Genomic DNA, 16,320 nt, shown 5'->3' with positions numbered 1-16,320 from the left:
ACCTCTAACTTTCCTACATCCCTCTCCATAAATCCTACCGTGACCCCAAATTCTTCTCTCTGTTCCCCAAACCTTCCCTATGATCTGAAAAGACAACTAAGTCTGCTCCATAACTTTGACAGAGACCACAGCTCCGGGCATCATTGCTGAATATATTGCCACCTTACATGACTAACATTCCTTTCATGTAATTTGGATCCATCATATATGGAGTTGGTTCAAGAGAAGAAATAGGACGCCCGAGTATGCATGTTCCCATTCGCCAGCTCAGATACTTATAAAATTGTGGAAACTCATAAGAATTGAGCTCTCAATTGGTGACTTACACTTAGCAATTCAAGACGAGCAGTTGGTGATAAGGTCAGAAGTGGAGAGCAGTCTTCCAAGCTCAAGACACAGACACTGAACCTTTGGGACCATTAACCTGTGATGTACTGATGAGTTTTTGGAGCAAGACTGCTGAGACAATGGAAGCCAGCTCATGCGCAACAGGATTGATTTCACAGGGTCTCACTGCATGCTGAAGTCACAAACATGGAATTTCAAATAATTGTATCCAAAAAGTGACACATACCTCAAGTGTGGCTACTCAGAATCTGGAAAATAATACACTTACCACCTCACATCACTTCATAGATAAGTTAACCTTGGCCTCACTGAGTCTCATAGAGAGATATCGTACAGAAACATGTTATGTATTCATGTATATTTTGACCCTTATGGGTTGCTGTCAAGCTTCCCTGTGTGTTACGTACTGAACGTACTTGTGAAATGGCATTCTGGGTGGATGACTTACAAGCAAAATAATCAGCTACACATTTGTTCCTCACCTCCCCCTCTCTTGTGTGTGTAATTCACTGTCAAACAGTACCACAAACAGAACAACTGGTGACTAAATGGCAAGTCCTCATGTGACATTTATTGCTTTGCTCCCTTTGGTGTGCAATGCTGGTGGTGTGCCGCTGTGTAATGCGGCCGAGCAAAAAGAAGACGCTGCTCGAAAACTGCCTCAGGAAGTGTGGTGAGTGAAGAATCAGAGGGGAGGGAATGAGAACACAATGGTTAAATAAAATAACTAAGGGTGGGGGGGAGAGGGAGAGGGAGAGAGTGATAAGACTAGTTAACTTTTCTGGAATGTGATTGTGTCTGAAAATGTTTGGAAGTATGGGGCTGCATGATTAAATGACAGAAAGGTAGTTCATATACTGAAATATTTGAATATTTTGCACTGGCAAATCCAATTTCAAATGATATTCATATCCAACTTTACTGACTGTGATGGGTGATAGAGAATTTAGTACCAATCAAACACAAGGTAGGCAAAGACCTCGAAACTAGTTACTGCATTTATTTCATGATATTATGGGGCGCTGTCCTTCTAAGGAACAATGACTCTGTCAATGCAAGGTTACAGTTCAAAATTATACAGCAAATCTAATCACACTCGGTCAGCAGGTCTCAAGACACTGTTTCCACAACTTATACAAAATTAGCACCTACACATGGGTGCAAAAACATTTAATTTATTATGCAGTCTAGTGCAACCTGCTGAGCCTGGCATTAAGCCTTATGGGGATATAGTTAAAGGCTTAAAGGACCACTATTCACCTAAACCTTTGATTACTACTGAGATGTTCAGATGTCAAAAATCGAATGAAAAGGAAGGCGAGTCTATTTCACAGATTGTGGCGGCACTGAAGCAATTGTCTGAACACTGATTTTGGGCAGTCACTGAATGGTAAGTTACGTGATAGACTTGTACCTGGTCTGCATAGTATGGCAATTCAGAAATGTTTGCTTACCGTAGACAAACTAACCTTACAGAAGGCAATTGAGACTAGTACATCTATGGAGATGGCAGCTAAAGAAGCATTGATATTCAGTGCATCTTCCCTCATAAAGTTTCTACTGACTTTAAGAATAAGACACCGATTGGCAATCAGTGTTTCCATTGTGGCAAAGCTGAGCATGCAGCAAAAGAATGCTGCTACAAGGGTTTAGGTTGCCAAAGTTGTGGCAAAAAGGGACATATGGAATGTACCTGTAAAAGAAAAATGATACTATCAACAAAAACACTGTAATAAAGAAAAAAAAACTTTTGGAAAAACTAAATGTGCTGGCATTAGAGAGGGTCCAGAGGAGGTTCACAAGGATGATTCCAGGAATGAAAGGGTTATCATACAAGGAACGTTTGATGGCTCTGGGTCTGTACTCGCTGGAATTCAGAAGGATGAGGGGGGATCTCATTAAAACCTTTCGAACGTTGAAAGGCCTAGACAGAGTAGATGTAGAAAGGGAATTTAGATGTAGAATTTAGGACAAGAAGGCACAAGCTTGGTATAGAGGGGCAGCCTTTCAAAACAGAGATGCAGAAAAATTTCTTTAGCCAGAGGGTGGTGAATTTGTGGGATTTGTTGCCACACGCAGCTGTGGAGGCCTAGTTGTTGGGTTTATTTAAGGTAGAGGTTGATAGATTCTTGATTGGACATGGCATCACATGTTACAGGGTGAAGGCCTGGAACTGGTGTTGAGGAGGAGAAGAAAAAAGGATGAGCCATGATTGAATGGCGGAGCAAACTCAATGGGCCAGATGGCCTAATTCTGTTCCTATGACTTATGGTCTTAAAAGAAATACGTGAACAAGGTGGAGCATGTTGAGGACAGAATGGATGGACTCTCACTCTGTGGTTGAAGAAGCTTTGCATGTTTTATCCATTTTAATACACAGAGATGGCTACTGGGTAACCCCGTGGTTGGCTGAGGTTGCAGGTGGACATGGATCCTGCAGTTTCACTGCTGTGAGACAGTTTACAAGGAGACACTGCAGCATCTCACCCCAGAAGGGACAAGGTTGACTGTAAAGACCTGCAGTTATGAGGTTGTTCCAGCGAAGGGAGTAGTACATGTTAGAGTGGAGATGAACAAACAGAGAAAGAAACTTCCACTCTACATTGTTAAAGGTTGTTATCTAGAGCTCGTGGTTGGAGCAGTTTAAACTCAACTAGCACAAAGTACCCTTGATGGGTGGGAGCACTGGTCTACACGAGATTTTGAAAAAACACGCAGAAGCATTCAATGGCGAACTGGGCAGTATGAAAGTAATCATGGTTAAGCTGGCTGTTAAACTTAACACAACACCCAAATGCCTGAAGGCAAGACCTCTTCCATAAGCTATCAAACCAAAGGTAGAGGCTGTAAGGTGTTTGAACCAGTGTGTGTAAAAAGGGATGGGTCTTCAAGGATTTGTAGAGACTTCAAGGTAACCACTACTTTTTATGGCTGAACAATATCCCCTTTGTTCTTTGATGACCCTTTTGCAGGATTTCAGCTGTTTAAAGGGCAGAGTTTGCTCTGCCTCCTTTTACTGTTTCCACTCACGTGACAACGCCATGGCACTCAAGCCCCTGCTGCCCTGAAGAGGTTTGCCATTCTGGTTACAGACAGCCTCAGGCAGCAGACTGATATCTGGAACAGTCAAGTCCGTAGTTGGTACGCAAGTCACACAGTGGGAGTGGGCAGCTCTCCCAGACAACAAGTTCTGGCTCATTATTTTCACTTGATGTATTTTAAAAGTCTCCTTGGTTCTACTCCCTGAATGTATATGATAGGGTCACTCCATCTTTCCAGCTCAGCAGTAATGAGTGAATAGAATGAGCCCACACTACTGTCTGTTCTGGGTCACCCAGGTTAATTCAGTCATCTTCTGTGACAATACACCAAATAGCATCTAACCAATCACATATTAGCCTTCTTCATGTTCATATCCCAGGTACTGAGCCATGAGAAGAATGCTGGCAACTTCCATTCTTTCAATGAGTCCAAATACTTTATAGTGATTGTTTACGGACAAGTTTCCTTCCCAAGCTATATTCATCGCCACTACTAGAACTCTCAGTAGTCCACCCATTAATTCAATCTTTGCTCATCACCATTTTTCATATCTCTGACATTTAGATCCCCATAATATCATTTTTTAAATTATTAAAGCTGACAAGTTATATCAGAGGCCAAAGTTTAATGTAGAGGTAACCCTCTACTTGGTTGTTCAGTGATCAGAGTGATTGGTTCCGATTCCCATATTATCTTCTGGATAACTAGGGTTTCCTTTTTTGTGCTTTCTCTAACTCACCGAGGCTCCATTTTGACTCAGCAGGACCTTGGTCCCTGCACTCTCCTTAAACTTACTGGGCACACATGGAGTTGTATTATAATACTGTGTAACAAAGAAAGAGTATTAAAATAGGTCAAGGTATTAACAGGAATTACACCCAGCAGTTCAGAAAGTCTGCTGGTCCAACACCACCAAAATCTTGAGCATGATGGATTACTGGTGTTTTGAATAAATGCTACCAACACAAAAAGTTTTTAATCAAGTAACACATTATTTGTAGTTTTACAATGACAAATGATGGTTGATTGACTGTGTAGTATTTCTAGACTGTGGTCACAATTGCATGAAAATTCCTGATATATGGTTTGTTACATTTCACTGAATGCTTAAGGAAAAACTCCCAGCATTTGTCTACTCTTTTGTGCATTGGTTCAAAACGCAAAAGGGAAGATCCTGTAGAATGTGGCATTCAAGTTATGTATTTTATGTAAAGTAAAATGGAACAATAAACAGAATTTTTCATCTCTTATCAATTCTTTGCAGAAAACATCTGCTTTCTGTAACATCATCACGAAGAGCAAAAACATAATGTTAAAATAAATCAGTTTCGACATCAGATAGCGACTAAAATCTGATGAAAGTTAAATGTTTATGAAGTTTATGTGAGCTATAGCTTAACACATTGCTTCTGAAATTCACTTTACATGATCACTCTCTTAAAACCCAAGGCTCAGATTCTTGAATTGACCATTTGATTTGATTGCCATTACTAAAGAGTAGTCAGACTTCATTATTTGATCCCCTATGCGATAGTTAAAACACACACACACACACACACACACACACACACACACACACACACACACACACACACACACACACACACACACACACACACACACACACACACACACACACACACACACACACAGAGTGAATACTGCATAAATATAACATTCACAATGCTTGCAAAAGGTGAACCAATGCAAGCATTGCCAAAGACACATTAAGAGGATGAATTCTATCATTGATTTTTTTAAAGATGCAGGGTAATTAAATACAGAGATTTAAGTGTTTAAGAGAGTTTCATTCAGATGAGGTGTAGTACCCAAAAGCTCTGCAACTGGTGAAAGAACAAAGAGGGAAGACTGCAGTTAAATCAGAATAGGAAAAAAAGATTGGAATACATCATAGATGTAAGGTTGGAGAGGATGACAGGGAAGGAGTAGTCCATTGAGGGACTTGAAGGAAAGGATAATGATTTGTAATCAGAATGTTGGATAGTGAGAGAGAATCAGTGGAGACTAGAATGAGGGCATTATTTGCATTGGGTGCTAGATTGGATGTAGTCAGTGGATTGTCTGAAACATGTTTTATGAAGGACTGAATCTGTGAGACCAATAAGGAAAGCATATGACATGCCCACATGATTGGAAATTACTGCAAATGATGCAAATATAAAATGCTAGAAACAGTCTGAGGGTCTGGTTGTGTCTGTGAAACCAGTTTTAAAGTCAAACTCAGAAATGAAAAAAAATAGTAAACACGTACAGAAGGATAAGGATTGTGGTGAGACTTATAGGAATGAAGGGAGAAATAAAGAATAAGGGGTAGATGACAAGATTGAATAAATGAGGAAAGAAGCTTTGAGCAAAAGGAAATTACAATCACATTAATTAACAAATAATGGGTCTTGAGGAAGCCAAAGAGCTACAGCACAGAAACTGGAACTTCTGCCGCTGATATCAAGCACCTGGTTTTACATTAATCCTACCCTGATTTATTTTATTCTCTCCATTATTTGTTCAATCCCCTTCCCAAATTCTACAACTCACCTACATACTAGAGACAACTTATAGCCAATTAACCTACCAAGCTACAAATTTTACAATGTGAGAGGTTAAGGGAGAACATACAAACACAACATCAAATCCTGACTGCTGGAACAATAGTGTAGCAGCTCTACTGGCCAATGAACCACCCTAGAGTACATGGGAATAGGAAAATCATTCTAAGCAGCTGCTTAGAATGCTTAAACTAGGGAGAGTGGTTGCAATCTAAAATTATGGAACTTAACATTGCTGAAAGGTTAAAGTTCTCACTCAAAAGTGCTATGGTGTCATTAAGCCTCCTAGAAACAAGTACAGGATACCAAAGACATTTGTCAAATAGGGACTGGGGCAGCAAACTAGAATGAGAAGTGACTAATAGCTCAGGAGCATGCTTGCAACTGAACAGTGGACTGGAAATGCTAGAGCCACAGTATTCATGAGAAATCCCTTGGCAGTGGATGAAAGGGAGGTTTGGAGGAAGACAATAGATCAGAGACTGATGTCTGCTGTATGTGCTGCTCATCATCAAGTCCGAGTCTGAGCAGGGCATCATGGGAGTGCAGGGGATTAGCGGCTGGTGTGTGGAATTCAAATGGAATGCTGGAAACAGGAACAATTAACTTTTTAGGTTTGGGATACCCCACTAGAAATGGTTTTGGAAATGTTCAGCTGTTTTAAAAAAAATAGAGTTTATCAACAAAAGTTGTCATAGAATCAAGAATAGGAGCTGTGGGTTAATGGTAAGCACATTGAATGATGACCACAATTATAGCTTATGGCAGTGATGCAAGGCAAATAGGCCAGAAATAATAAGCCGAGAACCGATATTACCCACATTGGCAGTGATTGTACAAACACTGGAAGGAAAAATACAGTGAGAAAATATAAGAAGAGTTTTTAAACATCACAAAAAAGGACAAAAATAGATTTGGTGGTGAACAGTGATAACACAAATGGAAAACCTAGAACGGACTATGATCTGATCCAAAACTAGGACGTAACTAATAGAGGACATGAATCAACATCTCTGAGTTAGGGTGCCGAGATATTCCAGGACTGCTGATATGCTTTGTTAACATGTCAGCCTTGTCCAAAAGAGAACTTCATAATTTTATTACATTGTTTTTGATTTAACATTTAAAGTGGGGATGCTGAGCAAGCATAATTTATGGCTTCTGCATATTGAATGACATGAAAGACATCCAGACAGTAGCCTGCAGGCCCATGATCTAAAGATCCTACTCACAAGATTTACATTGTTTTCCATTTGTATTAATTGGCCTATATTACTTGCATTGCTTATTTGTCATGGGACTATAAAACAGTACAGCAGAGAAACAGTCCACTTGGCTCATGGTTTCTATGCCAACCATGGTGCCACACATGGTTATTTCATTTCTGAATAAATTTAAATGCCCAATTTTGTAAAGGTTGGAAATATTTGGATACATTCCATATGTAGTTCACAAATATTAACCAGTCCTTAAAGATCAAATGAATATAAAAAAGAGACTGCAGATATTGGAATGTATGTATAAAGCAAAAACAGAGCACTGGGTGAACTCAGTGAGTCAAGCAGCATCTATGGAGGCAAAAGGTACAAATCAATGCTTTGGGTTGAGACGCTGAATCAGAACAGAATGAAGAGGACAGACTGTGGGATAAAGACAACTTGCTTGGAAAGTTCCTTGGTCTTAATCTTGCACTAAGTTAAGTACTGTGGGTACGTTATCCTGATATGCTCTGTAGACGTACTTTATGGACAAATGCAAAATACTGCAAGGAAGAAAAATTCTCCAAAATGATTAGCTTAGAAGCACTTCCTTTTTTAAAAAAGGGAAGTACTGCAAAATACTAATTGAGAGAAACATCAATTACAAAATTTACTTTTGCTTTATGGGTGTCATGCAAAATTGTAACTTACAATGTTTTAACCTCCAAAGGAGGACAGAACCATTGATAATTTTTCAATAAACAACTTTTTAACAACCAAATGTACCACAAACACAATATCATAAATTAATTTTCAGTATAAAAACAGGCAGGTTTTGTTCTTTTTTGTGCATGCATTGACAGTGATATGCCAGATTTTAATTCCCTGGCTGTTTCTGTTCATAACTTAACACTGTAAGGTGTCAGGAATGATCCATTTCTAGCTGGAAGTTGAGGCATATGCACAACAAATTCTAGCCATCTGTGATACTGCCGTGGGGTAATCAACTGTATTTAATACATTCCACACACCACAAATACAGATGACACAAGAGCCAACTTCTACTCTTTCTTGTACAACCTTGCCATATTCCCAAAGGACAAAGCACAGCTTTTACATTTAAAGATGTCCCTTTCTTTTATCAATATCACATGGCATGAAGGATTCTCTCATTGGTTATGTATTAATGTAGAATTATTTCAGGTTAGTGATGAATTATACCATCTGCTCATTTTCTGAAACTATTGCCAGTGGCCATCTCGTAAATCACTGCTAGACCAAGACAAAGACTTAGATTATACAGTGTATGAACAATGTAAATTAAATGCAACATATACTGGGTGATTGCTTATTTTTTAGCTGGAGGCACCCATTTATAATCTAGACCTTCATTCCTGTCCATGGAAACTTACCCTGACAAACTGGGCAGCACTCTCCCTCAGGGATGTAATAGTTCTCACATTTCAGCTCTCCACATTCTACTTTGGAACATAATGAGATCCCACCCCGACAGCGGCAGAACCAGCAAGCCTCCATGCGATACACCTCTCCATCTGTGTACTCAGTGCCATTGAACAGACATTTACGAGTGGTTTCTGCAATAAAAAAAGAGAACATATCAGTTACAAGGGCTTGCTTTATGAAGTCTTTCCTCAACTGTGTTTAAGCATCATCTGAAATGCAGTATTTGGTCAAAGAGGTATCCAGTAACAGATGGTTCACAGTTTTTCTTCAACCTGCAAGTTTTACAGAACCTTCCCATTTTACACTCTAGTGTAGCAACCTGTTGCAGCCAACTTAACAAATACCATGAATTCTGGTTAATTGTAACACATTGAGACCAGTACATTTTGGCCCAATTAACTGAAGTGTCATGGAAATAGTTATAAAGGTATAATAAAGGCAAACTACTATTTAATTGAGTAGCATTATTATGTATTTAAATAAAATACAGAACAAAGTAGAACACTACCAATACTACTATAATACAATAAAACTGTATTAGTTCCTAATAGTTATTAGTTTGATTGACTGCAAATAAACAAAATCAGCACAGACTCCTAGTGCAGATAATGTACTGCCTTCATACAATGCTTCAAATTCTTCGTAGTCCCTAATTTGTGAAAGTCGTGAAATCATTTTATTTTCACTCCTGGCTGTTTCTCACATCTCCAAGTCTGAATGCACGGTGAGCAAAGCAGTTCTGAAATGTCTTCCTGTTTATTTCTCACCAACTATCAGTGAGAAAAAAAATCACTGCTTTTTGACCACACTCACGCAACTGACTCTGTTTAAAAACTTCACTCTCAGCATAGTGCAGTGTCTAATGGCCACACGAGAGCTTACGACTGAAGTCAGTTAGAAACTATTCAGCAACAGTCTACCTTCCCAATTAAGCGGGATAATGTCACAAATAAATGAACATTTATTGGACATTTTCTCCATCATTTTTTGTTCTTTAAGTGTTATCCCAAATAAGCAGCTGCCTCCATTAATTGATGGCCCAATTAACCGGAATCTACAGTGTTATAAATAGAAATGCTTACAATTTTTTTCGTACATTGCACTCAACTCTAACGTTCCCCAATTACCCAAAAATATTTGTACCTATATAAAGATTTGACCTCACTCTTTTCCAGTGCATCTGTTCAATGTAAACACTGTAATGATGATGTGGAAATGGATATCTCAGCACAATGATACAAATGGGCATATCTGTTTATTAGGGGCAGCTGTCACTCTCTCAGTTTATATTGTTACATTCTCCTGAAGTCCTTTTCATGTCACAGACATTGAAAATCTGCAATATTCACATGCAGATTTTGAGTGGGACCGAAGTTAAAAAGAATCTTAAGTCACCAAATCTTATGCAGTTTGCCTAACTTGCAGAAAGTTTTGCAATCATTCTGCTAATAACCAGGTTTAAGTCATCATTAAACACAATGCCAGGGATAACATGGCCTTCCTTCTGAAAAGCAAATTTTACAGTTTACAACTGGCTAGAATAGCAAGGCTGCATATTGTAACCTGCTCCTTAAGTTTCAAAATATAATGCCAAGAATTGTCATTGTAAACAAAATAGAAATCAGAGTTGCATGCCAGCAGCTGCATTCAGTCAGATGAATTCACTGAGAAATATGAAGTTAGAGCAATAACAGATTTATTTCTTCAGCAGGAGTAACATCATTCATAGAAAATGCTGGGAGCACAAACGGGTCAGTCAGTACTTGTGGGAAGAAAACAGCACAGCATCTTCGGCAAAACAAGCTTTTGTTTTTGTTTCAGATTTTTGCTTTTTGACAAAAAAAAAATTACAGCACCAGCTGCAGCGTTTTGAATAAAGCGCTGCAATCAATTTATAGACATCAACATCAATTTAGTTATTAAGCATCTGGAACCGAGCAGAGGCACAACAGTGATGTATATCCTGGTTACTCTCAGGCAGAAGTCAAACCACATGCAAAAATTGACTCTTGAAAAAAGGGACAAACGAAAGATCACAAAGCTTCAAAGTGCTGACTCACGCAATTAAATGAAATATTAAAAGTTGCGGTGATTAATTAGAAAGTGCCAGTGTGGAAATTCCAGGCAGTTCTCAGGATGGAAAGTGCACAATTCTTTTGAGCTGTGCTGTTCTATATAAAATGTTTGATGAACCTGTCAATCTGTTCTATTCAGTTTTTTCTAACCACATTTGTGGCAATGAAAGCTTTTTGTGGATGAGTGCCTGAGCTACTCCTGCTGAAAACCCATCTTCTCCAAACCAATGGCGTTTGATGTCAGCTTGCTGTCAGTGCATTCATGTGGATTTAATCTGCAATGGCCTCAAAAAGGCCAAAACAAAAGACTTCAATACTGGTCAGAAAGGAACAGCAGACATTTATTATCAAAACACTGATCCCTTTCCTGTCAGCCACAATCAAGCTAGTACCAAGCGCCGAAGGGAATTATTTTTCACCCTTCAGATGGAACAAGGGTTTTAAAACCTTTCCCAACATTGAACTGTTGAACTTTTCATCTCCAGCATGTGACCAGAGAAAAAAACCTGTTTAACTTTGCACTTTATTTCAATAATTTTTTTTTTTACAGTCTAAGCAGTTTTACAGTGACTGACCTAATAAAGCTCAGCAAGTTAATACATTTATATCCACAGAAAGAAAACATTCTGAGGCTGAGATCATGTCGCCCCAATCACTTTGATCTTCAGACCTGTAGCTCAACTTTGATACTCCTACCCCTGTTCTCCCACAACAAGTGAAGCTCCACACTATCCAGTGTCTAAAGCATCTGTAGCTCCAAATTTAGAGCTGCAAGAGTCTTCTGGTGGTATCTGTGTGGCATCAAACAAGACCAGTTCATATTCCAAAACCATATTATTTTTCTCTAGTTTCAAACTATTCCATTTGGATTTCAGCTACATTTGCCTCTTCTTTCGAATCAATTTTGATCTCCAAACAAGCTGCTGTTTGAGAATTCCAAGTAATTTACAAACTGTACCCCACTGCTTCATGCATTCGTAATCAGCATCATCAACTCAATTCTTTCCATTCTTGTGTTGTTTCCAAGTTCCATATCATCATTTCCTCAGCTCCTGAAACAAAATATCCTTTCTTTTCTTTCAAAGGACATGTCTGCACAAACATGCAAATACAAACCTCAAGTGTTGAAAGTGACATTTATTTGTAGGATGTAAAAGCAAGATGATATTGAAAGTTTCAGTCTGTCAAATCTGAAAATAAAATAGTAGTCCTTTCCCTGTCCAAAACGGAAGGAAATTGCTACAAAAAGTCAAAACAATAATTTCTACATCTCATGTTACTTGCCTGTGCCGGATCTTGGATCAGTTCATGTACAACATCAAAGCTAATTTCTAGTAAACAGCATTTTTGCCAATAATTCCAATTACAAAGTTTAAACTGAATTTTTATCTAATAAAGCACAGAAACTAAAGTTATACCGATAATATCTAATGCCTGAGGCAATCAGATAGTTTGGTACATTTAATTAATGAATATAGTCAGCAAACAATTCCAGTCATCTCAGAGGAAATGATAAATACACAGCTAGATTGGAAGCACAGTAAACTGAAACACTCAAAAGGAAAACAGGTATATATGGTCCATCTAACAGCATATGGCTGACCATAGAATGAATGGAACTATATAAAGAGTTGAAATTTATGCCACTATGTACTAACCAGACAAGATAGGAGGAATAAACTATGTTAAGGAGAAACAGGAAGCAGGTCATAGGAGATAGGACATTTACTAATGTTCTGAATGGAGATAAAAGAGCACTTGATACTGAAAAGTGGGCTGAATATTGCTAACTGTGCCCAATGTTTCTAAAGGATATGGCCAATGTTCAGCCATTTGTACATAAATACAGGGGAAAATACATAATCATACTTTTGATATTCTCTTTAGGTCACTCTAAAATGGTCCACAGTCAATGAACTGTAACTTGTAATATAAGAAATCTAACAGACAATCTTCTCACAGCAAGTTCTCACAAGCAGCAATGTAAAAAGACCAAACAAATTTTTTGAATAAATGAGAGAGAAATACGTGTAAGGACAGTGAGAATAGTTATGGTGGAATTAAGCTATGTAGGTATCACAGGACTTCTCAGCACCTCCAGCTAGTTTTACTGAGAGTGCAATTAGTGATCATGAATCAGGAAGGGCAGCCACGTTTCATAAACCTCTTCAGCATGGAGTCATAAAGCTTCCATCTACATCAAATGAGAGCTTCAATTGTTTAACTCAAGAGTTGATCTGAAAGTGAACCAGGGAGAAACCCCATGAAAAGCAGGTGCAAATATTTCATACATGCCTTGGTAAATGATATCATTAAAATGTGGACAAGGACAGGATGAAGGGTAAAGATCAGGTTGACTGTGATGAATTCTGCACCAGCAGGAATTGTCCTGAGCTACAATATAAAAGCATATGGAGTTTTTATGGAGATCCAAATACCCCAAGGGTGTGAAACTAAATATTGATGGAAGAGGAGAAATGTTTCATGACAACACCTCTGCATTTTGTCAAAGTAAGAAAGATGAGTTTTGCACATAGTAAGAAAGAACACTTTTAGCGGGCTGGTGGTGCAGTGGCATCAGTGCTGGACTTCGAGGCAAGTAGCCCCAAGTTTGCATCCGGCCGGCCCCTTGTACACTTTCTGTCCACGCTGGATTGAGCATTGAGCTAGCAACTTGGCCTTGTAAAAGAAAGACAGACAAATGCTAAGAAAATGGCAAACAAAATGTCATTCAATGTGCCACAAGGCAGAAAAAGAACAAACAAGAACACTTTTACAAAGAAAACGTACAAGTAGTTTGGAATACAGAAACTTTTATTAAATGAAGACTAATTCCTCTTTTTCATATTTTGGTTTTCTTACAAATATTCCTCATCTACCAGTACAAATCATTTCCTCAGTTTGTTACATCATTTTCCTTCACATCATAATCTGCCCAATACTAAAAGACTCATTAAATTTGCTGAGTTAATTTAGAATAATATGTGCTAATGTATTAGCAAGTCAGTTTAAAGAAAACAGGTCCCCTAATGAAGAAGTCAAAAAGACTTCAATTTTACAGCCTGGGTCATGAGATTAATTCCGCCAATGTACTCTAAACTTTGTTTGACATGACCTGAAAATTATAAATAGTTTTAAAGACTATATATTAAATCAGTGTTTCCCAACCTTTTTTAGCCCAACACAGCCCTAAATCACCTTTATACTTGCCAATGCCCCTCTGAGGCATAATATACTTTCTGGCACACCCATAGTGTAAAAACATGTCTATCATATGCTAATATGAGAAAAATTATTCTGCTTTAAAATTTTATTTGTCTTTAAATTTAGCTTACACAATACCTGTGCGCTGTACAGCAGTTTCGGTATCAATGTTACCCTTGAGCTTGATGGTTTTTAGCAGGAGTTGAAATATCTGGTTCAAGTTGTGACAGCAAAAGCCTCAAGTCCCCACACGTAACAATGTCCAAGTGGTTTCTGTTATTTGTGAGTATGTGGTTCATTGCACTGAAGCCTCTTTCAACAAGGTAGGAGGATGGAAATGCAATGAAGAACAGTTTGGTTCTTCTCCAAAACCAGGTAAACGCATATGACAGTGTAGCCACATACCACAAAAGCGGGCATTCTTGAAAAGCATTCTTCATCATTCTGAATTTCGATAATATCTTCTTGCAAGCTCTCTTCTGTTCTTCCACCTTGTAAAGAAATGGGTTAATTACCCAGCCCAGAATTTCCAGATCGTTCAAATCCTTGAATCAAATCTGAAAATCCTTCTTCAATGACAGCAGGTGTATACAGTTACCTTGCAAATCACCATCTGTGAAAGAGAATGCCATACTTTCCATGCAGGGAAACTGGGAGAACATTTTTCTCCCAATGTTTTGCTTATATATTTTCAACTTTCCAATAAAAGTAAAAATTTGCCTGGATTAAATTGAAATTCTCACCCTGCAATCTCATATTTAGAATGTTCATTTTGTCATACAGATTGGCTAGGTATGCCACATCTCGACGTAGATGTCTAATCTTATTTCCCAAGCTCTTGTCGACTTTGAGCAAAAATTCAACTACAGTGTCAAAAAGATCAAAGAAATGCTTTAAGCAGCAGCCTTTTGACAGCCAATGCACTTCAGTGTGAAGAAGCAAGCTTTCAAACTCTTCATTGTTATCTAGGCATAACTGGCGAAATGTTCTGCTATTTAATGGATGAGATTTAATTTTGTTGATAGCACTTATTACAAGACTGATGCTTGAAAAAAGGTCACTGGCTGAGGGTTTTGGCTGCGAGATGTTGATGATGAATTAAACAATAGATTGTGAACAGACTTGGAATTTCTTTTTTCATAAATGCCACTACACCAGCATGGTGACCTGTCAGATATGATGAGCCATCTGTTGGACAAGAAATCATGCTCCTAATGGGAATACTTTTATCTTCAATCTACATTTTGAGCTCGTCTTAGATTGATTCTCCTTTGGTATTTGTTTTTAACTTTTTACAAAAGGGAATAACCTTTCCATCTTCGTAACCTTTTCCATTTTTGGTAAACCTTACATATACCATTAGCAATGTCTCATTGTCTCACACAGTTGACTCATCCAGTTGTATCCAAAATTCCATTTTCTGTAGCTCTCTGCATAGTTGATACTCAATGTCTTCACTCATTTCGTCAATATGGCGAGCTACAGAGTTATTAGAGGAATTGATTTTAAAATACTGGTATCCATTTTGAGAACAGTGGTGAACATGTCTGATACAGAAGGCATTATTAATCTTTCACCAATTGTATGAGATTTTCCACACTTGGCTATCCTTTTGGAAATATTATAAGATCACTGTCAAGGTCATTTTTAGCTTTCTTGGCAAATGACTTGAGTGTGCAATACTTTTCAAATGCTCCTTTCATCTTCTTGAACTGAGTAATACCAAAAGTAGTTTTTACGGGGGGCTTTTACAGAAGTGTTCCTGCAAACTTGATGGTTTCATGGCTTCAATAGACAATGCAGGATTACAAATAAGACTCCTGGTGCCTCGCTGATCTGATGGGAACATAATAAAACCATACTCCTGCTATGTAACATTGATGTAATATTGATGCATTTTCTGTAGTTTCTGTTCCCTAGCAGGATTAGAATTCAAGGCTACACTGCCTTCACATTCATAGATCATGCCATACCTATTTATCCTTCATTAATGGGACTAAATTAAAATAAAACATTAATACAAACTGGGAATGCCTATTGGATGTTGACGATGGCAGTGAGTTGACTAGGTTGGACAGGTCTTATGCCTCAAGTTAGGGCGCTGCTTACTGGCCCCACCTCCCAAGAATCTTGAATGTCCCCCGACGACTTCTATTTCCCTAATGTCCCCTTGGGGCACATAACCGCCCCTGTTGGGGATCACTGTATTAAGAGATACACTTATTGTGTAAGAAACTTTGGACCTTTTTCAAGTTGTTCTATATTTATTTTGAACTCAACATGCACACAATCACCTTTCCTTTAATTATCAATAATTTTTCCGCTCATGAAATTTATTTTCATTGTGGATATTTATTCATCTTATTGCTTCGCAATCCTCAATGTATTTTGCTGCTCATCTTTCTTTGATGCTGGTCATGA

General features: G+C 38.3%; 1 protein-coding gene across 1 annotated transcript in view; it reads right to left on the bottom strand.

Moving 5' to 3' along the window:
- The window catches only part of LOC140725143 (cysteine-rich motor neuron 1 protein-like), a 221,512-nt gene that overhangs the window by 52,529 nt on the left and 152,663 nt on the right, over positions 1 to 16,320 (bottom strand). Inside the window, exon 4 of the mRNA XM_073040211.1 lies at positions 8,569 to 8,751. Within this exon, the coding sequence (XP_072896312.1) occupies positions 8,569 to 8,751 (183 nt within the window). The remainder of the gene's footprint in view (positions 1 to 8,568; positions 8,752 to 16,320) is intronic.

Source organism: Hemitrygon akajei, chromosome 3 (assembly GCF_048418815.1).
Source record: "Hemitrygon akajei chromosome 3, sHemAka1.3, whole genome shotgun sequence".
NCBI lineage: Eukaryota > Metazoa > Chordata > Chondrichthyes > Myliobatiformes > Dasyatidae > Hemitrygon > Hemitrygon akajei.
The sequence above is the reverse complement of the archived record's forward strand: the minus strand, read 5'-3'. Positions and strand labels throughout refer to the sequence as shown.